Source organism: Cyprinus carpio, chromosome B20 (genome assembly GCF_018340385.1).
Source record: "Cyprinus carpio isolate SPL01 chromosome B20, ASM1834038v1, whole genome shotgun sequence".
Taxonomy (NCBI): domain Eukaryota; kingdom Metazoa; phylum Chordata; class Actinopteri; order Cypriniformes; family Cyprinidae; genus Cyprinus; species Cyprinus carpio.
The window spans coordinates 16,580,993-16,606,105 of NC_056616.1; the positions used below are offsets into that span (position 1 = coordinate 16,580,993).

Consider the following 25,113-nt stretch of genomic DNA (forward strand, 5'->3'; position numbering starts at 1 on the left):
GAGCGTGGGTGCAAATCGAGTCTCGAAAAAGGACTGTATGGACCGTGCATTTTGTATTTCAAGGAATTCTGTCCCAAACGAATAACTGTTTAATCCATGTAACGTTAGTTTGTCTTTGTGTGGGTGTGAAATGTATATATACATATTTAAATACATTAGAAGCCTTGTGTTCGGTGTTCATATTGCAAATGTGCAATATGTGTGTCTCAGCATTCAGTCTCCGATGGTCAGTGTTAGTGCAGCATTATTTCGGATGCAATGCTTTGGGAGTGTAACGTTACAGACTCCGTTGACTTCTTTGCAGGACACCTAGATTTAAAGCCTTTGCCGTATATAAAATATGTCGGGATGAGCTGTCATGTGACTACACGAGCGCGCTGCATGCCACGCTAAACAACATAAAATAATAATTTAAAGGTTCATATAGTGAAGTAAATTGATGCTATGTTTCGATTCCACTATCGTCTTAAAAATGCTTGTATAAGGCATCGAATAATTTCCCTGTTGTGGCCTATAGAGAACTGACATACACATTGAGAATCGGAAAGTGGCAAGTTGCAGAAGCAAAACGAGTAAAATATGAAATATGTTAATTTTCCATAAGAATTAATTAGATAAGTTTCTCTAACGCACATACAGCTTTAAGTTGTATCCAGCCCTTTCGTTTTTGTGCACCCGGGTTATAGTAAACATTACATCGGACATTGTTTAATATACATTAATATTTGCGTCGTGTCTGATAAACAAACGCCGTTTTATTTGTGATGATATATTATAGTAAAAACAGGCTAACAATCATGAAGTCAAGAGACAAGTGATGAATAACAATGGAATTCCTGTGTTCTCTGTTGTTTGTCTTTTCTTTTGAAGTGCATGTGACAGAATTCCAGGTTCTATTGCATTACATTTATTAGTGCTTTAAGAAGAGGTCAAAAGAGGTTGCCCTTATTACTGGCATTTGTCAATACCTTTTTGGTTTAAACTGAGTAGTCCCGATGTGGAACTTTATAGGAATTGTTTTTAAATATTTGATAAAGGAAGAAATTATTTACTTTTTTTTTTTTAAATAATTTAATCTCGACATTAATAAAGAAAATACATGTCAACCTTTAAATTTCACATATGCATTTATCTTAAGCTATTCCTACATTGCACAGTGAGGGGAATATTTGTAGTTTGCAGGCATTTAAAAGAAAGAAAATAATCATGCTCTATACTGTATGTCATACATATATGCAATACCTAGTCATGTTTTATAACATATGCATTATATGTGTGTGCATTGCAGTGTTTTTTTTTTTTTTTTTTTTTTTTGGTCATGCCTCCTTATCTTGCAAAGGAGTGAGCTAGGATTGCATCTGTAGCCTCCTCAAAAAAGGGTTGCATTACACCCTTGGATTCATACCAGCCTAAATCATAGTTACTTTAGTGATTCATCTCCATTGAAACTCAAGCTGATTTGTCGATGTAAGTGTGTACACTGAGGGGGATGCTCCATCTCTAAATGCTGTGGTGGAGCAGATTAGCAGTATCCCAGGATCCCTCAGTACCCATCTGTTCCGATGACTAGCTTCAGAGATGCCAGTGGGCAAGAGACGGAGCCCCATCTGCTCCAGATCAGGGACATAAAGCTCCCCTCCCATCCCACCAAAAAGACATCAGGGGGTCACCCGGAGCAGGAAAAGGAGCCATATACACCTGTCTGAGCACACTTTCATGTTTTTCCCTCTTCCCAGTGCTATTATTCTAAATACTTTGCTATAAAACAGTAAGCATTTTCCCTTATTGTGTTATGGAGGAATCTGTGAATGTTGGATTTGGTTAACAAAGACTGTTGCTGGTGTAATTTGACTGTTTTGGCTATGCTGTTTTTTCTTCCTCTGTAAATCTCATTATGTTGCCCAGGCAATTAATGTGTTTCTTGTCTGGTTGCTTGTTCGTTGTGAATGAGATTACTTCCCACTGCCGTTAAATACAAGTGTTGTTTTCTACCAAGGAGCGGTCATATATACTGTGTTCAACAGCATTTAGTCTATTCATTTATTAGTGTCTGGAGAGGGGGGTCAGGTGGTTTGCGTTTGTTTCGTCTCGTATAAATCGAGGGGGGCACTGAGGGGGTGAATATGTGGGGTTTAGGTTAAGGCGCTTGCAGTAGCCTGCTCCCCTCCCCCCATCTTCGCTGTCTGGATGGATTTCTCTTTCGCATTACAACTGCACTACAAACACCGTTGAGCCCGAGGTCTTTGTGTGTCCAGAAACAGGGGTTTGTTCTGGGATAGACTCCACTACTCTAAACCCTTTTCCTGTTTTTGTATATGCCATACATGTTTTTAGTCAGCTGAAATAATATGGCTTGCAAAAGAAAAAGAAAAAAACTGAAAGGAAAGCATATTTTACATGCCTCTTTTCATTCCATTCCGTTATCCATTTGCAAACAGTCTAGACCTCTACATCACATTTTTCCTTTTCTTTTTTTAAAATAAAGACACTAAATATTTGCTAACAAGGCCAACAACTGCAAACTTCAGGACTTCTTCAAGCTCTTCTGGCTTCTCTCTCTTGCTCAAGGCCCTTTCTTTATTCACCGCTGAGGGGTTTCTCTCAGAATGTGAGTGATATCATGAAAGCACAGCGGTCTGATGGGGCACCTATGTTTAGCTTCCTCACAGCCTAGATTTGCTTCAAACTCTTCAAGACTGACTAAAGAGGTTCACAGCAGAGCTGAATTAGGCATTGCATTTCCATTACAGTCGTACATGTTTTCACAAGATTCATAATAAATCGTAAAACTACAATTTTTGGGTACAACTTGCATTTTATTAATGATGGTGATTCTGATGGTGAATTTCCATCAGAAAATGAATCTTCTAAATACTTACACTAGTCTGTGGGTGAGTAAAAGCTTCAAGTTTGTTTTACTGACTTGCCTTTTGAATAGGGATAGGAGTTTATTAGGATACTGAGAACTAATATGATACACTACCATAAGTTTGGGGTCAATTAAATTAAGAAAGAAAAAAATAATAAATGTATTCAGTTGGGATGCATTAAACTGATCAAAGGTGACAGTAATGATTTTTACACTGTTACAAAAAAACAAACAAACAAAAAACAAAAAAAGATCATGTGACACTGAAGACTGGAGTAATGACTGCTGAAAATTCTACTTTATTAAAAATATATATTAAAACAGAGAACCACTGTTATAAATTATAATAATATTTCACAATATTACTCTTCTGTATTTTTTTGATCAATGCAGCATTAGAGGCTTTATTAAAAAATATTACAAAATCTTACCAACCAAACTTCTGAACAGTATATATTTCCAATATTAAAGGTGTAGTTCACCCAAAAATGAAAATTCTGTCATTAAGTACTCACTCTCATGTCGTTCCAAACCTTTGTCGGAGAAGAATTGTTAAATAAAGTTGTTATTTTTGTTCTCTTTGCACACAAAAAGTTTTCTCATAGCTACATAATATATTATGGTTGAACCACTGATGTCACATGGACTATTTTAAAGGGGTCATATGATGCTGCTTAAAAGAACATTATTTTGTGTATTATTTTCCAAATACTGTACATTATTGTTTCTCCTCTATACCACGCCTTTCTGAAACGTGTCGATTTTTACAAAGCTCAGTATTCTAATATTGGTTTATTTTGCATCAGTGGGAGTTGCAAGGCATGTTTATTAACTGAATAACTTATGTAATTTGTAGATTAACTAATAATATACATTTAAATTTGGTGAACTGGTTTGACCGGTTCACTAAGAAGATCCGGTTAAATAGAAAGATTAATTTGCAATCCGGACATCACTAGATGAGACAAAACCAATAAAACCCATTACAAATGAGGCATTTGTTTCATCCAATGGGGACATAATTACTGATTATAATGAGTTATACTGTCTTTTTACGCATTGTGTTGCATATCGCGCTGCGTAAACATAAAACCATGTCTGTATTTGTGATCTGAGACACAACAAACAACAAGCCTACTCTGCTACTCAAAACTCGCGTTTGAATCATCATTGGCAAATTATTTAAATATAAAAACCTACTTACAGGCTGTGAGTCAGAAGCGCCAGACTGTCCTTGCAAAGTTTGAACTGTCCAACTTTATAGAAACAGCCTTTTCCTCCATAAAATGCACTGCACACATCTGAATATTTGGGTTGTTCTGGAACAGTGTTGAAATACAACTTAACCACTGAATTCTAGTCGTGTCCTCTTTTGGAAGGCCAAACAAAGTAGTTTCGCTTTCACAATGAAACACAGCGACTCCACAACATGGCAGCTGCAGCAAGACAGAGAGAATAAAAGTTACGCCTTCTTTCTTTGCATGAAAATTTGGGTGGTGTTATGCACATCTTCCCACACAGTGACGTAGAGATGTGGGGGTGTGTTAGAACGAGCCGTTTTAGGGGTGTGTGGTTGACTCTTAACTTTTATAAAGAATATCTCTTTGGATTTGAGACTTTAGTCTTTGCAACTTTACAGATCTTCTTTATTCACCAAGAGCTTGTAACACTCCAAAGAGAAAGGAAAAATTTAAATCGCATCATATGACCCTTTAACGATATCCTTTTCTGGGCCTGCGAACATTTCAGTAACATTGCTGTCTATGTAAGGTGAAAAAGCTCTCGGATTTCATCAAAAATATCTTCATTTGTGAAGATGAATATGTGAAGATGAACAAAGGTTTTATGGGTTTGGAATGACATGGTCCCGATATATTTAATGTAGTGCTAAAAATGACAGTAAAAATAGTCTGGGTATGGTTTATATGAAATTAATGATTAAAATTAATTGAAGCTACATTGTTAAATGCCTGAATTCTGTTGTAGAGGATCAATGCATTTTGGTATGGCAAACGTAGGCGCAATAATTAATGGTCAATTGGATTAACAGGCATGTAATGAGTGAATGTAGTGAATGTGCTGCACTCAGTGCCCTGGGTGTTTAGAGAGAGAGAGAGAGAGAGAGAGAGAGAGAGAGAGAGAGTTTTCAGCCGCTTCATCTCCCCGTAGACACACAGAAAGGAGCCTGACTGTGATGGATAACTCTCTCTTCTCACTATACACTGTGGAGGGCTAATCCCTATTCATATCAGCAACTTCCTATCCTCTGGTGCACCACAGACTTTTTTAAAATTCCCATACAATCACTTAAAATGCTTATTCTGTTTGAAGAGGGGGTTTACTTTAAAGTGAGAGGTTTTGAAGAGGTTTTTAGGTGATATAGCAAACAGATCATCACAGAAAGCCCCGCCCCCAAATAAGCACCATTGGTTGAGCCAAAATTATGCACTTCATCTGGAAATCTGGATTTATGATGAAGCATTTGTAGTGAGATTTGTGAATGAGTAGGTGATTTGAACAAGATTTCGGTGAAATCAGATCTTGTTTATTCGCACTGATGAAAAGCTTCCTTAGGAAGTGCTTCGAGACAAGACGTCTCTGTGCTGGTCTGTGTTAACTAATGAAAGCTTAATCACATTTGGAGAGCCGGTTTACAAAGCACGTGTCTAATTGAAATGCAGTGCTGATTATCACGACGGTATGCATATGTATTTGAAAACGAACAATAATTCTCAGAGCAACGCCTACCTAAGCCAATGATTATTCATGGACACCTGTCCTTAGAGAGCCCATTCGGATTAAATCAAACTAAAGGGGTCATTTGAATATGAAAGACATCGTCTACATCCTTAAGAAGTGTGGCTATGTTCTTTTGAGACACAAAGGAGACACCCCTGTTGTTCAAGTAATATGAATATAGACGCTGGCTGAGTAAAGGGGCCTCCAGCCTCTGAGTTACACACAGCTCTGCTCTGTTGAATAAAGAATAGGTATTAATTTCCTAAGAGCAGCCCAGGCACAAAGCACATGGCTCAGTGCAGAAGGTTCATTTACAGTTTTCATCGAGGCTGAAACAGGCTGATAGAAAAACGCTTGTTTACAAATGCATTTGAATTGGATGTGTGAAGACTGAATAAATGTTTAGTCTGCAGCTAATTTTCTTTGCTCTACCTCTCAGTGAGAACATATTGTCTGCTGCTTTTCGGTCTGTAATAAAGCTTCTGTAAAGATTAAAAGCTTCTGCCAAATGCATCAATGTAAATATATATTATTCTTCTATATCTGATATTGGGTCTAACAATCAGTGCCACCATTTATTCTTAAGAAAACATTATTATTAATAATTTATATCATGTAATATATAGTAACAACAATCTTGATAAATCTCTAGTAATATGAAAATGTGGAAATAATAAAATATGAAAATAATAACATAACACAACCAGAAATACAATAATAGTTAACATTATTATTAATAAAAATAAGATAATGCTTTTATCGTTCAGTATAAGTTTTTATTATTGTGTCAAAATGCAAAAAGTTATTTTTAATAATAATAATAATAATGAATGATAATTTTATAATGATGATTTATTTAATATACAATATTTATTGAGCATAAATATACAGAATTGAAATTATGCAATAAGAACAAATGATTGAATAAAATGATTATTATTATACCGGTAATCATAAAAAGGAAGATAATCATATTTTCATTGTTGCAGTATAAGGATTATTATTTTTTTATTTTATCAAAATGCAAAAATAATAAAAAGTTTCTCATTTTGTGTATCAACACTTAATATTTAATAATATTTTAGAATGAATTATCAAGTAATTAAAAAAAGCGTATCTTTCTTTCTTTCTTTCTTTCTTTCTTTCTTCTTTTTATTCTGTTACATTTGTTTGGTGATTTCATTTATTTGATTGACCTCTTTAACAATTAACAACATAATCTGTGCAAAATTAAGGTCTAGGCTTTTTCCATTCATCATTCATTGTAGAGGTTTTGCACTGGTCTACATATCTTTAAAACCTCTCAGCTTACAGAAGAGTTGAAACCCAAAATGCCTTGTTATGACACCTAGCTGAATGTTTACCCTAAAACATTCCATTGTCGTACCATCCCACAATTTTGGTGAGCTCACAAAGACTGTGAGAAGCCCCGCTTTAACCTTTCACTTTCAAAGTTAAAGGATTTTACTTCACCAAAGTCACATTTGTGTTTCCTGACCACACACTTGTAAAACATGCATCATCTATAGTAGCTTCATGCTCTTGAGGTTGTGGAAATCAAATACTGTGACAGATTTAATAAAAATCTCTTCTATTCTCTTTAGCCCATAACTAATCAACATTAAAAGAGTGAAGATCTCAACGACCTTCAAGACGCTCTCTTCATCCGTGCTTTCAGGGAAGTGGCAGAGAGAATACGTGTCTTCCAACACGCCAGTCTAACTGTTTACATAACTGCTCCACTCTGTTGACCAGAGTCCTTGCCTCGAGTGTAATACAGGAGGCCGTGAACACACGGTGTGTTTATAGTAGAGGTTTTGTATGGGGGAGGCTGTATGAAGCGTGGTGTCCACACACAAGCTCTCTCCTTAAGATGGTGTTGATAGACACCGTCATCATCAGCCGCTCATTGGTAAGCACTTGTCATCTCTAGGGGCTGTTATGGTTTTGTTTAAGGTGCTGAAAAGTCGTTATAGATCAGCTCTGAGAGGAAACTTCAGCTGAGAGCCATCAGGGCCGTTTAGTCTAGTGAAGCATGTTGATGATTATGGTGATAGCGGCTTTCCTACAGGTCGTGGGCGCTCAAATGCGGGCCTCTGTCACTGCAACTTACATAATGACTCCTGCAGTCTCCAGCTGATAGCACAGGCATTTCATTTCAGGGAAATAATGCTCACAGGAAGCCCAGGAAAAAGGGTGCAGTGGAATATAGTGAATGCTGGAGGAAGGAAGAAATGTAGATGTAATCTAGAGGTTTTCGAGATGAATGACGAAAAGAATCAAGAATTCAGCAGCTGATTTGCGAGATGATACTGTTCTCAGTGTCTTTTGGGTAGAGACTGGTAACATAAGGAATTTTGGTTTCTATTTTTATTTCAAATATCAATTCTGGTTATTTGGCTTATTCTAGTGATTTGAAATTCACAATACAATTCATATTTATTCCATGTAGCAGTTGGTATTTTACCTAAACGCATACAATACTTTGTGTGTGTGTATATATATCAGTGTGGCATGTCAGATGTGACAAAGAAAAAAAAGCCAAAAAATGACAATTCTATCATCATTTAGGCTGCTCACACTCATGTCATTTTAAACCTGTGTGTCTTACATTCTTTTGTGGAACACACACACACACACAAACATTTTGAAGAATGTTTGAAGAAAACAGTCCAAAATAGGGATGTTGCAATATATTGGTATTGACTGTTATATTTTAAAAGTGAAATATTGATTTTGTGTTAACAATACTATACTTACAGTAATACTGTAAATAACTAACTTGGAAATTAGTATTTGAAATTTGGAATCTGGTTGACACTCCAACCAGTTTCCAAATTAGTCAGAGTTGGTTTCGTAACACACTGGTCACTACCCATCATAAAACGGATTTTTAAACGGACGTGTAAATCCCATCTGATAAGCGTGCATCCTTGAAACACGAAAGAAATCCAGACTAATGTGTTTTCAACTACCTCTTGAAGTGGTCGAAAGTAGACAAGCTCAAAACTACCAAAACACTTTCTACACTACCTCTTGAAGTGGTCGAAAGTGGATGAGCTCAAAACGTTTCACACCCTGTTTACACTAGTATTTAGTGTTGTCCACTTGTGATCCGATCGACCAAAACGCATCTTAATGCCAAGTGTAAACAGGGTCAAAGAGTCACAGGTTCGGAATAACATGAGGGTCATGAACTGTTTCTGCTCATATTTACAGATGTTCCAGAACAGTAACAGTTTTATTTGAATGGAAATGGTTCTAAATAAGAACTGGTTCTCAATTCTCAAAGCTACTTTTGGGAGTAGACTAGGCTATCAAATGTTAGTTGTCTCGTTTGTCTTTCTCAGGCCTTTGCTTTTCATACCTGCCTGTTCTTTTTCTCTCCTGCTCCCTCCAAACACTGAGGCTCTTTGTGTCACTATGCTGGGTTGGAATACTCCTCTTTGTCCAGCCCAGCATTCCTCACATATCTGTGTATCCTCTAGTCCAGAGAAGAGTGATCTAATCGAAACAAGAGGCAGTTATGGGGAGAGAAGCCATGCAGGCTGGCTCAGGTCCAGTCTGTCTTCTGTCTTTCTGTTTGGAAATTAGTAGTCACATCTCTGTGCCTTTTGACTACCTAGAGAATGACATGGATAACACTGTGGGAAAGTGAATTGAAAAGAAAGCATGACCAGAGACTCAACAGCACAAAACACTTGAAGCTTTATTGATCTGCAGCGGTGTTATTAGCCAACAGAAATAGCCCTATCTTTTCCAAAGACGGCTTTTCATAACTAAACATCTTCGTTGTCTGACTAACGTATGGAAGTTTAGCCTGCAGTGAGGTATTTAGATACTCTTAATTATTTGTTGAAGGTCCACACTAGTATGGGCTGGCATGTTGATGCTAAAACCAGGTTTCCTCACCAAATGTGTCTTCCTCAGGCTCGGGGACCAGTTCTACAGGGAGGCCATTGAGCACTGTCGCAGCTACAATGCCCGCTTGTGTGCGGAGCGCAGCGTACGCATGCCCTTCCTGGACTCTCAGACGGGCGTAGCTCAGAACAACTGTTACATCTGGATGGAGAAGCGGCACCGGGGGCCAGGTACCACATTCTGCATTTATTTTTAAAATAACATTAACATTAAAAAGATTCAGAATAAAAAGTTGACCAAAAAATTATTTTATACTTAACTTCCCTTCATAATAAAAAAAAACATTATGATAATACTATTTTCAAAAAAGTCTTAACAAAAAAACAGTAACTTTCAAAAATCTACTAAAAAAGTGGTATTTTTCATACAGTGACTGTTCACAGTCTTTTAAAGGGGTCATATGAAGATGCTATAACATTATTTTATTTTAATAACATTATTTTGTGTATTTGGTGTAATGCAGTGTGTTTACACAGTTTAAGGTTCAAAAACCACATTATTTTCCACACACCGTACATTATCGTTATGCCTCTCTGCCCCGCCTTTCTGAAACACGTCGATTTTTTACAAAGCTCATCGTTCTGAAAAGTGAGGTGTGCTGCTTTATATTATATTATATTATATTATATTATATTATATTATATTATATTATAGCAAAACACATACAAGGCTTATATACAAATGTAATAATATTATATAATAAAACACATACAAGGCTTATATATAAATATAAATATAATAATAATAATAATAATAATAATATATAATAATTATTATATAATAATATTATAAGACTTGTGTACATTTAATAAAACGATAAATAAATAAGTGGTCCACCATACAGTAACTTTATGTGAGGAACTTACTGAAAGTTAAACTTGACATCTGTGTACTGTAAGTGAATGAATCACTCTTTTCAACAAAGTGAATGTTTAACAAAACTGATTTGTTTATGAATTCAGTGACTGATCTGGTCACGGTGGTTTTTAGTTAACAGTTCAGTGGACAGTAGGATTATCACTGAATAAAGGGTTAAATTTCAGCCTGTTTCTGATGAGAACTATTGAATGTAAAAATTATGGGGGGGGGGGGGTTGTTGTCGTTTTTGTTGTGTTTTTTTTATTTATTTTTTTGTGTGTGTTTTTGTGTTCTTGGAGCTTAACAGCCAGTCAGTCATATGAGATTGGGATGACACGACAGTGAGTAAAAGATGTTTTGGGTGAACTCTCCTTTTAATGAAAAGGTGCAGTATGCTAACATATATCAGCAATATTTTTCTTATATTGCATATGTGTTCATGTGCATTAAATGAACTGCAAATTGGATAAAGGGGTTTATTGAGTGCTGTCGTCTCAAGACACAGTCATCTAACAAAATGTTTCAAATTGCTAAACTGCATCATGTCCAGTCGTTTTTTTTTTTCTCACCACAGGCATTTGGATAAGTTGGACTTTGGGAGTGTACACTTCGATTTTAAAATCCACTTAAAATGCAGCATGATTTAACGATAAAGACTGATGAATTTCATTTTAATGCACAGAGAGTGCAATTAGACTATATGTTGGTGTGTGTTTTTACAGCGTACTAGTGTTTAGGAAATTGCAAGTTTGTAGCATGTTAAACAATGCATTGCTCTATTCAATGTAATGGGACAAAAGTATGTCTCTAGTCTTTCCACAGCATTCCTTTCCTTATTATCTTACCAAAACAGCCAATATCTAGATATACAGCTGCCAAAGGGAACAATATGCCTCCAGAAAACCACACAAAAATAGACACAGCCCCTCACATCAAAAATCCACAACAACCACACCCTACACTTTGTGGTAGACCAGTGTTTATTGGATGTTATTTTATTCTGGGTTTGTCTTGCTCTCAATTCTTGACTACTAAAATATGACTACTAAAAATTAAGATTTGCCTTCACCTAAATAAATAATATTTTGAAATATACTATAATAGAAAACAGTTATTGTAAGTTGTAATATTATTTCACAGTAAATCTGTTTTTACTATATTTTTATCAAAAAAATCCAGCCTTGTTGATCATAGGAGACTTCTTTTTTTTTTTTTTTTTTTTATTGTTAATTTCTGCAGTTTTTTTTTTCTTTTTTCATTTTCTTCAACCTAAGAGCACTTGACATCTCATAACATTCACATGAAGACAATAGATTCTAATCCAAACTGGTATATGAAATTACACATGTCCTCCATTATTAATTTCAACCTAAATATTGTCTACAAAAATACTCCCATCCAAATAGGGCTTATATGAAGAATGTGTGAAAGAGCCAATTCAAACCGTGCTACTACTGTCTGATTGCAGGGTTGGCAGCAGGTCAGATGTACACGTACCCTGCACGTTGCTGGAGAAAGAAGAGGCGACTTCACCAGCCACTTGACCCCCAGCTTCGCCTTTGTGAACTTCGACTCGGTGAGATCATGGTTGCGGCTAATTGTGTGATTTCTCTCAAGCTTACATTTTGGTTTTGAATTCTTTCTTGCTGCTCTTTTCTCTCTCCATCCTTGCTTCTTTGCTCTAAGGTCATTCAGAGGCTGTAGAACCGGCCCATCTGGGTCTCATTATCCTTCCCTGTGTCTGTGTGTGCCCTGACCGGGCCCCTTTAATCATTTGGCCATGCAGCATTAGAGTGTAAGTCTTGTGGACTGATGGGGGGCTACAGAAGGGCTTGAAGAACTCGATAAAGGCGCATAAAGGCCTGTCTGTGTCAACAAGAAAGCCACTCTATTATTTTCTTAGCAGTCCCTGGAAATACAATAGCAGTAAAGCAATATAAGAACCCCTGACCTTCACTTGGAACTCAGCCAGCATGAGTTCAGCAAAAAACAGTGAATAAAACTGATTCAGGCCCTCAAGTAAAGTGTGATTGCTTTCCAATAATGAAGATATCAGAAGAAGGATTTGAATGACAAAATAACTCCTACCAAGTGTCATGCAGGATCCGCAGTTAACCCCTCAAAAGCCCCCCTCAAGTCAAACGACACCTCTCCTGAGCAGTGTGAATGTTTGGGGTCGCTAAGATATTTTCATGTTTTTGAAAGTCTCATATGCTCACAGAGGCTGTATGTATTTGCTCAAAAATGCAGTTAAAAACAGTAATATTGTGAAATATTATTACAATTGAAAATAAATGTTTTCTATTCTAATATAGTTTAAAATATAATTTTTAGTTCCTGTAATGGTACAGTTGAATTTTCAGCAGTCATTACTCCAGTCTTCAGTGTCAATCCTTTTGAAATCATTCTTCTAATATGTGCTCAGAAAGCTTTTTATTATAATTTTCAATATTGAAAACAGTTAATATTTTTGTGGAAACCATGATATATATTTTTCAGGATTCTTTGATGAGTAGAAAGTTAAAGGGATACTCCACCCCAAAATGAAAATTTTGTCATTAATCACTTACCCCCATGTCGTTCCAAACCCGTAAAAGCTTTGTTCGTCTTCGGAACACAATTTAAGATATTTTGGATGAAAACCTGGAGGCTTGAGACTGTCCCATAGACTGCCAAATAAATAACTTTTTGTAAGCGAAGAAAACAAAAATAATGACTTTATTCAATAATTCCTTTGTCAATAGTCTCCTCTGTGTCTCTTCATATCACTGAATGCTGCTCTTCTATATCATCCGCGCCACACAGAGACCGTTGACAAAGGAATTATTGAATAAAGTCGTTATTTTTGTTTTCTTCGCTTACAAAAAGTGTTCCTGTTGCTTCATATAATCCAGATTGCACGTCTGATGGCAGATGGAGTATTCTGACGACGACTTTCATGCCTTTTCTGGACCTTGACACTATTATTTACTTGGCAGTCTATGGGACAGTCACAGGCCTCTCGGTTTTCATCCAAAATATCTTAAATTGTGTTCTGAAGATGAACGAAGCTTCTACAGGTTTGGAACGACATGGGGATAAGTAATTAATGACAAAATTTTAATTTTGGTGTGGAGTATCCCTTTAAAAAGAACAGCATTTATTTGAAATACAATATCTTTTGTAACATTATAAATGTCTTTACTGTCACTAAATGCCATGTTGCACAGAAGAAAGTCAGTCAAAGGGCTTTGGAACAACATGAATATAAGTAAATAATGACATCATTTTAATTTTTTAGTGAACTAGCCCTTTAAGTTATGTGTTTTCCAGAGTCCTGGAATCGTAATATTTACACTATAGCGAGGCATAATTCTGCTCTGTTACAGCAGGACATCATTCCTACGCTTCCTGTCTGAAATGTGTTTGTGTTGTACATTTCTGGGTGCTCAGCCACTGTAAACAGGTTTGGTGTCCAGTATCCCGTCCAAGCCTGGTTCATAACGACAAGCAAGCAAGCTGAATTCCAATGTAAATCTTCATACGCTGTCTTTTTCTCCACAGCAGATATGGCATGTAGAACAGGCTCTAATTCAATAAACTGATTCAATCAGGCTATTTTGTCTGCTATATAATCACGTCACTGTGACAACACCAAATAGCTGCATCTCAGTAAACTGATATATTCATTATGCTCTACAGATGCCATGTGAAGCGGACTCCTCAGAGTGATCTTGCTTAACTCTTAATTTAAAGCAGTAGTCTTTCCAGTCAGCGCATGCCTTTTCAGTGCCAATGTCGTGATTTAATGGCATGCATAAATATCGCAGTGCTGTATTATATTGTGATGATTAAGACCTTATGATTTGTGTCTGTAGACATCAACCTCTCTTAGCCTCTCGTTCATGATTGGCGGCTTGAAAAAGGGGGATGGGCGGCTGCAATCAGCCCCTGACTGGCAGTCTGAGCTATTTTCAGCTCCTCTCCCAGGGGAAGAGTGTGTCTCGGCTCAATCAGACACAAAGAGAATAAAGACAAGGACAGAGATTCATAAAAACATTCTCAATCATGTACACATACTGAGTAGGAGCATCTTACAGCAAACACATGATATGGCCATCAGAAACCACAGCTTCTGGGAACACTTTAACTCCACTGATGCAGATTATAGATCAGAAAACAATTCAAATATTATGACAGACCTAAGGGTGTGTTTCAATCCACTTCTTAGTTTACCAATAAGTGCACTTCTCAGAGAGTCATCCATTTTTAAGGCTCTCCATTGTCAAAATGGTTCCACTGCACTGAAACGTTCACTTCCTACCCAGATTGCACGGTAACAACCAGTGAACATCAGATGTTCCTCATGTGCTGTAAAGACAAAGACGACAAAAAAAAAATGTATAAAGAAATTTATATATTTATTAGGCAAGCAATATATACACTATCAATGTTACAAAAATTATATTTCAGATAGAACTGTTCTTTTGCACAACCTATTCATTAAAGAGTCAGTTTCCTTAAACATATTAAGCAGAACAACTGTTTCCAAAAATGATAACAATAAGACATTTTCTGAAGACTGATGTAATGGCTGCTAAACATTCTTTTAACTTTGCCATCATAAGAATAAATTACATTTTAAAATATATCGAAATAGAAAACAGTTATTTTAAATTGCAATAATAATTCACATTATTACTAATTTACTTTATCGTTAATTTAAAAAAAAAAAAAATTCTGCCCTCTTAAATATTGGGAATTTGTTCAAAGACATTCAAAAAAATTATCTTACTGTCCCCAAAATGTTTGATCAGTAGTAGCCTGTATGTATATTTTTTTACTAAGGTACTACTGATATTTATATTGTAAGTATTTTGTGTCTTGCTTTATTAGAATTGTTTTATGTTTGAAAGGTAATATATGTATACATAATGAGTTTTGCTTGATTAACAAAAATGCAAGACAAGCACATACTTCATAATGGGACGGTGCATTTTAACAGCTAACAACAAATACATGATGCATATCCACTTTATTTTTTTACATTTATGCATTTAGCAGACGCTTTTATCCAAAGAAACTTACAGTACATTCAGGCTAACATTTTTAACCTAACATGGGTTCCCTGGGAATCGAAACCACAACCTTTTGCGCTGCTAACACAATGCTCTACCACTGAGCCACAGGAACACTATATGAGAAATTATAAGAAAATAGCTTACTTCCATGTTGCAAAATATGGATATAGCAATGTTGAAAATATTAGATTCAGCTATATTTGAATGCATGATCTTGCTGTTATGTCATTTGTAGATGTGTCACAAATGTCCAAATGCTTAGTGGATCCAGGGCCTTGCTAGTGCTTGATAGTATTTTTATGATATACCAATTCACATCATAAAGATATAGGGAGGGAAATGAGACACAGCTTTCTCCCGCCTTCTCCTCCATACACACACATCCTCCATTTTATCTTCAGCACCTGGAGCTTCTGACCTTTAATGAGCCTTGAAAAGCTATCCACCCTGTAAAACATATTGATGGCTGGTGTGTCCAAGAAATCTTCCCAAACTTATGGTGGAAAGCACACACACACACACAAAATCTGTCTGCCTGTGTGAAACCGATGCCTTCATGAAGTGACTTCAGAAAAAGTGATTTAATGCACTCAGTGTATCTAGATGATTGTACCTCTTATTTACAGTAGATATAGAGTGGGGTCCTTAATCTGGGAAAAAATCTGGAATTTTAATCTTAGGTTTTATTTAAACCTGGAAATAGTAAGAAACATATAGAAAAACAGAAATACTACATACTAAGTAATGTATTACAATTTTTTAACAGATCTTTTCACAAAATATTATGAAAGTAATAAAATTTGTCTCAGCCTACTTTCTTTTTATGTTTAGAGGCTGAGCTGATGGCCAAGAAAGAAGCCCCAGCGACGGAGGCCACGGCCCTGGAGGCACTGTTACGAGGTGATGGGATCTTGGACAAGAGGAACAATAACTCCAAAGAGGAAGAGACACTACTGGAAATCCAGGTAACACATCCAGCTCCAGATGGTTTGGACATGCACGATAATTTATTAAGAGTCAGTGTCAGACTTACAGAGTGGTTTTCAATCGTGCATCGAAGACTGACACGGAAGAGAAAAAATAGTTGAATAAAGTCGTTATTTTTGTTCTCTTTTGCACACAAAATGTATTCTCATAGCTCAAAAATCTCTTATCGATTTTGGAACGACATGAAGGTGTGTAATTAATGACAGAATTTTCATTTTTGGGTGACCTATGCCTTTAATGGTTGATATAAGGATATTTCAGTTACTTTTGTTTAATAAATAATCATTTTGGTTTTGGTTGGAGTGCCACTTGACATCTAATGTTAAAATATATCATAAAACTTGCATGGGGAAACCGTACCTCTCAAACTTCTAGCACCATAGAAAGCTTCTTTACTAGCTGCATTACTGTATGTTTCAAAAATACTATCAAACCCAACAGAGATGCTTTGCAAAGTGTGATGGCACAGAGCATTTTAAGATGCAGCCTACCATCAATCAGTGATATCCACCATTTACTGTCACTGTAAAGCCTAATCCATCATCTGAGACCCCATCCACCCCAGCCGAAAGCTGTTTTGCTTCCTACCTTCTGGCAAACAATACCGCATTATTAGGGCAAGGACCACTAGACTCAACAAAATACAAACTGCAGCATGCTTTCTACACAGTGCACTTCACATTACTATATATTTTCACAATATCACTCAAGCAAGAGGGACGTTGTACCCAAATATCATATTCAAGAAAATGCACGACTGCGAATATAATCTTGTTTTTATACAATAAAAGTTAATATTAAGTTAACTTACATTTTAAACCCAGTTGTGCCAGTTACATTATCTGTTTATGCTTTCAAGTGAAGCCACAGGAGAAGCAACACACAGTAGGTGCTGTTTCATTCCTGAATGAATCGGTTGAATGAATAATTCAATGACCCACTTATACAAACAATCCACTTTTAGTGTTTCTTATACTATGTTGCTACGAAATGCCAGCATTTTAAGGACCCCATTAACCATATATGGCAATAAATTTCTCCACTCTCTCTATATGCAGACTATTGTCTTTTGTTGTGCAGTGCATTGATCTTAGTCATCTAATTGCTTACCCCAACTTTCTTCATTCTCTGCAGAGGGTGCTTGAGGCAGATGAAAATGGGGATGGTTTCCATGACGATGAAGATTTTGAAGTGGACACACCAAAGAGGAAGCATCGAAACAAAGGCAGGGTGAGTGATAAGCATGACTCATCAAAGTCTGTGGATGGTGTGAAGGAAAAAAGGCAAGTGAGAGCAAGAAAAAGAGACCGCTTGAGACAGGGTGGACTGACACGGGAGAGGGAAATAAAACATGAAAATGAAAAACTTGTGTTGATCTCTCTGACTTATGGTGTGTGCAGAGACTAAGAAAAGAAGAATGAGAAATGATCTAAAAATAAGAAAGTGATTATATAATGTCTGTTATTTGTTGATCAGGGTCGAGGCTCTGGGCGCAGGCGAACAGAAGCAGTGGCCAACGACGATCAGGATAAACCCTATGTGTGTGACAGTAAGTGTCAATTTCATTGCTTTCATATGCAGCCTTTGTGCATTAAAGTCTAAGCAACTTGAAATAGATATATCATTTTGTATACATTAGAAGTGCAGAAAAATAGAAAAAAAAATTAATAACCTAATTTGGCATTATGTATTTGTGTCCAAAAGTCTGAGTTACTTAAAAAAAAAAAAAAACTTTTTGAATTCAGAGGAAATTTAAAAAAGAAAAAAATGAATCAGAAATATTTACAATTAACAAATGAGCACATTTCTGACATTCTTTAACTTTTTTCACTCAAATTAATTAAAATGCAGATAATGTAATTTGTATTTAATTATTTTTAATTAAGTTATAAAAATGTGATATAAAAGTAGACAGAGACCGTAGAGGTCTCAGATTTTCGGACCCCACTGAATATTAGTATAAATTAGTAGGTTTATAATAGTAGTATTTATTTTTCATTCCACAATGCTGTCAAATAAAATAATGAATGTTTATTGTCTCTGACCTCTGTTTTAATCATGGGTTTTGAACTATTTTGAATATACTATTGTTGACTGTCCTACTTTGGGTCTTAAAAGATATCTTTAATTTTTTTCATATGGTACCCGTCTGTGTTTCTCATCTTGGCATGGTGGCCTGTTATAATATCAAAAGCATGTGACTACCCGAGGAGATACTAGAGCCACTTTGGGTTCCAGAGGCCTCTTTGAATGTAACTTACTTCCTGTATTTTTTTTCTGTCTTCTCTTTTGCTTTGTGTCTCCTCTGTTTCAGACAGATACAAACAAAAGCATAACTCAAAAACTGCTGACTCAGGTATTCAGCCATGTTGCCATCTTCCTCTTGCTTGGACATGTGGGCTATGCTAATGACAAGGCTAAACACTTAATGCTCATGTCGGGGAGGGCTTATTAACATAAATAATCTAGTTCAGTATTTTCTCTGTAGCTGCTGCTAATATTTCACGCTGCTTGGCCAAAGCTATCACGCATGGCTAACAACACCGCTGCTAAAATAGCAAAACTTGAACACGTAGCCTTTTCATTGACGCATCTAGATTGCAGGTCCTGTTCTAGGTAAAATCTGCTGCATTGCTGGAATCATTGACTCTGGATGTGCAGTTTGCTGAAATGAAATGCATGTAGTTGCTTCCCTTTTCCATACTATATGTTCTGCTTTAATAATTCCTGTGTCCATCTATATGATTCAGCAGTCTGTACAAAATAACATCTGTTACATCAAATATATACTAGTAAAGTACATTTTCCACAGAATACCATGAATACCCTTTTAACAAATATGATTATAGTGATTTAGGATCACATTAGATGAAGATATATTACTAATGAAATCTCACTACCCCTTGAAAAAGTAGTACATGCTAAAGTACATTTTTAACATACTTTCTAAATAATATACTTTACTTGAGAAATGAACTTTAAATGAAGGACATACGTAAATTGTATTTTAATTGCAATTAAAATAAATATGTATTGAAGTTTAATCATTTTATATGCTTAAAATGTGCTTTTGTATGTTCGTCAGCACATAAAACTAAGTGCATTTTTTAGAGCATGACAAAAATGATAAAACAAAGATTTAAAATGTAATTAAAAGTAAAACTTTATTTGAAAATTACAAAATGCTCTTTTTAAGTATTTTAAGAAACAGTCATGAACGCGTATCCTCTTTAAGTACACTTAAGTGGCCTCTTATTATATTAATATTTTATTATCTACAAGCACAGTTTTTACAAACTTTTAAGATTTAAAGTACACTACTAGTAGACATTTAATACAGTTAAGCCCACTATGGTTGGATACGTTAAGCATAAATGCACATTGTAAATGTTAATTAAAAATCCTTACGACATGGTTCAGGGTGCCTCATTGGCACCCCCTGCTGTCTGTGTTGTCCCGTCACATTTGGCAGCTTGTGACCTGGGCAATCAGCGCTGATCTTACGGCAGGGGTGCACAGATCACAAGCTGTTTCTCCCTCACCTGTCGCTTGTTCCCCTCTTACTTTATAATCTCTGCTTTCTTGTCCTTCCTTGTGAGTAAATTGTTTAGTGTGTACCGTGTTCACATTATTATCAGTGCTTTTATTCAAGCACTTCCCTTGTTTCACTGTACCCCAGGACACCTAGTGAGGAGAGACAGTTGTTCGTTGCCTCGCTCTCTCTCTGGTCGCCTGAGCTGTGTGAACGCTGGGTCTGGGACAGCTTCCACAGCCCGTGAGGTCCACATTACTCTGCCAGCCGGCTCTGGAGTACCCAAGGACTAGTTCTCTGTTTTTGTGATTGTTCTATTGTTTTGGTTTTGCCTTGTGAGAAATAAATCTCCATTTTTCACCTACTTCTCTGTATTTGAGTCCGCTGTTATCCGGGGGGGGACCTGACAGAATCTACTCACCACATCATGGACACAGTAGAGGAGACGGAGTTGCGCCTAGCCCTTGTGCAGCTGGGCGCTCTTCTGGGTCAGCAACAGGAGGAACTTGTGGCTTCTCGCCGCGCGTACGCTGAGATCTCTCTCCAGCTCATCCAGCTGCCAGAGCAGCTTGATCAGCTGCAGTCTAATCCTCCCGCTGCCCGAGTTGTAATGTCTTCTCCCAACCCCGATGGAGCCATTCTCCATCGTGCTGAACCACAGCTCAATCCTCCTGCTCCATACTCGGGTGTGCCTAACATAAGTCGCTCCTACTTGTCCTAATGCTCCCTGACTTTCTCACTCCAGCCTTCCTGTTTTCCCACAGAGCAGTCCAAGGTGGCATTTACCATCACGCTCCTGGTGGGTCAAGTGAGAGAGTGGGGAACGGCTATGTGGGATAACAAACATCACTGCTGTTCTTCGTTTGAGAGTTTTTCGGAGGAGCTACAAAAGGTTTTTGATCACTCAGCTCGAGGAACTGAGGCGGCACAAGCTTTGTCGCTGCTACAACAGGGAGAGCAGTCGGTATCAAGGTACTCTATCGAGTTTCGTATGCTCACCGCATCCTGTTGCACGAATGCTAAGGCGCTCTGGGACTATTTTCTCCATGGTCTGGCCGAATACATCAAGGACGAGATCTATTCTCTCAAACTGCCCTCTAACCTGGACGATTTGATCGACTTGCCATCTGGGTGGACAACCGGCTTGTTCTCCATTCTTGAAATCGGAGGAGCATGTTTCCTGCTGAGCCCGTCACTAGAGCTGCGGCAGGAGTGGCGAGTGACACGCCTTCCCAACATCTTTCCCGGAGGAGGAGCCGATGCAGGTCGGAGAGCACAGCTTACTGTAAGGGAGTGACGTTATCACCTGGACAGTCAACTTTGTCTCTACTGTGGGTTCTGAGTTCCAAGTCTCATTACTGTTTAATGAGACTGCTGATCAGGTGTCTGCATTGATTGATCCTAAAGCGGAGGGCGATTTCATGGATTCTAGGCTGGCCACACGCTTGGGAATTTGTCTGTTGCCCTGGCCGAGCTTATATTGGCTAGAACACTTTGCGGCACCCTTTTCACCAGTATTACCCATGCCACTAAGTTTGTCACACTCACACTTTCCAGCAATCATGCTGAAGAAATCCGGTTCCTCCTCATTCAGTCGCCCACTGCTCCAGTGGCTTTGGGACACACCTAACTGGTCAAGCATAACCCTCACATTGACTGGGCTGTTAATGCTGTTTTGGCTTGAAGCCCCTTTTGTTTAGCTCAATGTTTGGGTGCTGCATTTTCCCCCGTAATGTCTTGTTCTGTGTTCCAGGAGGAGCCGTTGAATCTGGTGGATGTACCAGAGGCATACTATTACTTGAGAGCCATTTTTAGTGAGTTCTGAGCTTCATCTCTGCCTCCGCACTGCCCTTACAAATGTGCGATAGACTTCTCGGCCTAAGGGGCATCTTTACTCTCTGTCCGGACCTGAGAGGGAAGCCATGGAGAGGTATATTCACGATTCTCAGATAGCAGGCATTATCCGTCCCTCTTCCTCTCCAGCTAGGGCAGGGTTTTTTCTTTGTGGAGAAGAAGGATGGTTCGCTGCACCCCTGTATAGACTATAGGGGGTTGAAAGACATCACAGCGAAGAAATCATTATCCTTTGCAGTTGATATCATCAGCCTTCAAGCTATTAGAGGGGGCAACCATCTTTGCAAAGTTTGACCTACGCAATGCATATCATCTAGTTCGGATTAGGGAGGGGGATGACCGCCTTTATCACCCCTATGGGGCACTTTGAGTATTTGGTCATGCCGTTTGGGTTTTCCAACTTCCTGGCGGTCTTCCAGGCACTTGTCAACAACATGCTCAGAGACATGGTTGACCAGTTTGTTTTTGTCTACCTCTACGATATCCTGATCTTCTCCCAGACAGAGCATGATCATGTCCAGCACGTCAGACGAGTGCTCCAGGGGCTACTTGAGAATCGTTTATTTGCCAGGGTAGAGAAGTGATAGGTTCACGTACGGTCGGTTCCATTCCTGGGATTTATTCTCTCTCCTGAGGGTATCCGAATGGATCCCACCAAGGTAAAAGTGGTTGTTGATTGGCCCACCCCAGATAGGCAATTTTGTCTCAAAGATCACCTTCGGACGAGAGAATACATCCCTGCACCTTCTTTTCTCATCATTTAATCCCACCGGAACGGAATTATGACATCAGGAATAGGGAGTTACTTGCTGTCAAGCTGGCACTGGAGGAGTGGCGTCACTGGTAAGAGGGCGCGGGGGTCCCGTTTATCTTTTGGACTGACCACAAAAACTTCGAATACATCCGCACCATTAAGAGACTAAATTCTCGGCAGGCTCGTTGGGCATTGTTTTTCGGGTTCACCATCTCTTACCACCCGGGGTTCAAGAATGGTAAACCCGATGTGCTGTTGCGAATCTTTGAGGCTTAGGCTAGTCCCACCCTCCTTGTGGCCATTCTGCCTCCCAAACGGGAAGTAGTGGCGGCGGCGGTCACCTGGGGGGTGGAGTCCAAGGTCTGCACTGCGCTATGCAACGCTAATATTCCCGCGGGGTGCCCAGAGGGCCTGTTGTTTGTGCCTGAGTCAGTTCAAACTAGCGTCCTACAGTGGGGCCACTCATCCAAACTAGCTTGCCACCCAGGAGCGAACCGCCGTCTTCGAGTTCCATGGTCAAGTACGCGCATAACTCCCTCCCGGTCTCGTCTACGGGTTTGTCTCCATTCCAGTGCTGTTTAGGCTACCAGCCACCATTATTCCCTTCCACAAGAATCCGACATCGTTATTCCATCCACGCACACATTTCTTCAGAGATGACTCCCTCCCGGTCTCGACTACGGGTTTGTCTCCATTCCAGTGCTGTTTAGGCTACCAGCCACCATTATTCCCTTCCACAAGAATCCGACATCGTTATTCCATCCACGCACACATTTCTTCAGAGATGACTCCCTCCCGGTCTCGACTACGGGTTTTGTCTCCATTCCAGTGCTGTTTAGGCTACCAGCCACCATTATTCCCTTCCACAAGAATCCGACATCGTTGTTCCATCCATGCACACATTTCTTCAGAGATGCCTCTGTATTTGGAGGATCAGCAGAGAATCCCTCACACGGACTGGTGAGAGGAACAAGGTGTCCGTGGACCGTCACTGTACTAAGCCCCCAATTTACGTGTGCGGTCAGAAGGTTTGGTTGTCTTCTCAGGACATTCACTTCATACTCCCCTCACGTAAACTGGGACACAAATTTTTTGGACCATTTACCATTTCTAAGGTGCTTAGTCCGGTGTCGGTGCGACTCAAGTTAACCCCTCTATTTAAAAATATCTGCCCGGTTTTTCATGTGTCTAAGATCAAGCCCATCATTCGCTCCCCACTTTGCCCCAGACCAACCGCTCCTAGACTCATCAAGGGGTCGCCGGCTTATACTGTACAGCCGCTGATCGATGTGAGGCTAAAGGATAGAGGTCACCAATACCTGGGGGACTATGGTCCGGAGGAGAGATGCTGGGCTCGGGCCTGCGACGTTCTGTATCGTGCTCTCATCGACCAATTCCAGCATCATGGTGAGTTCTCCGGGCCATGAGGGGGAGGGTACTGTCACAGTTCAGGGTGCCTCATTGGCTCCCTCTGTTCTCTGTGTTGTCCCATCACTTTCGACAGCCTGTGACCTGGGAAATCAGTGCTGATCTTGCGGCAGGGGTGAACAGATCACAAGCTGTTTCTCCCTCACTTGTCGCTCATACCCTCTTCCTTTATAACCTCTGCTTTCTTGTTCTTCCTTGTGAGAAGATTGTTTGGTGTGTTTCGTGTTCACGTTGTTATCAGTGCTTTTATTCAAGCACTTCCCTTGTTTCACTCTACCCCAGGACACCTAGTGAGGAGAGACAGCATTGCCTCGCTTTTTCTCTGGTCGACTGTCCTGTGTGAACGCTGGGTCTGGGACAGCTTTCACAGCCCCTGTAGTCCCCAAGAACTAGTTAGCTGTTTTTGTGATTGTCCTATTGTTTTGATTTTGCCTTGTGAGAAATAAATCTCAGTTTTTCACCTACTTCTCTGCATTTGAATCCTCTGTTATCCCGGGGACCTGACAGTTAGTAATTATTGTCTTTATAAATCAAAGAAAAATTTCCTAGTTTTGATCTTCTTCAAATTCTGTACACATGCTTTCCTTGGTTTGTCCATCCTTTTTTATAGATTTGTAGTGAGATAATTTAGAACTGTGAAAATATTGTCCTTACCTTGCTGGTATTGCAGTCTGCAACCCACAGATGCTTGACATGTTTACTGCATCCACCTGTAGAAAGAAACATATATTTTCTGTGCTGAGCTTTAAATAATTTAACAACATAAACCAACATGTTCAATAACAGCTAACTGGCATTAACATGTGTTTTCAGTTATCAGATCACAGTTGGATAGCATTTGACCATAGTAAAAGCTACATAATTGCACCCAAAACATACAGTATCAGTGATGGATTCTGACCGCATTCAACAGAGGTGTTACTTAATATAATAGTATAGTTTTGCTCTGAGGTGGTCACATTACCAATTACACTTTGTGAATTCCTACTATTTACAGGTACAGTCAGTGCAGAGCACTTGCTACAATGCCCAGCAGCACCTGTACATGTTCATGAAGACACACTGTGGGGTTGCAGTGCTAATACTGTGCCTTAAACACTGTTCTTACACC

General features: G+C 38.5%; 1 protein-coding gene across 3 annotated transcripts in view; it reads left to right on the forward strand.

Moving 5' to 3' along the window:
* The window catches only part of dpf3 (D4, zinc and double PHD fingers, family 3), a 36,826-nt gene that overhangs the window by 185 nt on the left and 11,528 nt on the right, over positions 1 to 25,113 (forward strand). For 2 of the 3 annotated variants that reach the window (XM_019099026.2, XM_042746104.1), the window contains exons 2-7: positions 9,539 to 9,699; positions 11,856 to 11,963; positions 16,279 to 16,412; positions 17,569 to 17,664; positions 17,911 to 17,983; positions 18,749 to 18,790. In XM_019099026.2, the coding sequence (XP_018954571.2) occupies positions 9,539 to 9,699; positions 11,856 to 11,963; positions 16,279 to 16,412; positions 17,569 to 17,664; positions 17,911 to 17,983; positions 18,749 to 18,790 (614 nt within the window). The remainder of the gene's footprint in view (positions 1 to 9,538; positions 9,700 to 11,855; positions 11,964 to 16,278; positions 16,413 to 17,568; positions 17,665 to 17,910; positions 17,984 to 18,748; positions 18,791 to 25,113) is intronic. The other variant, XM_019099027.2, reaches the window with a different exon arrangement.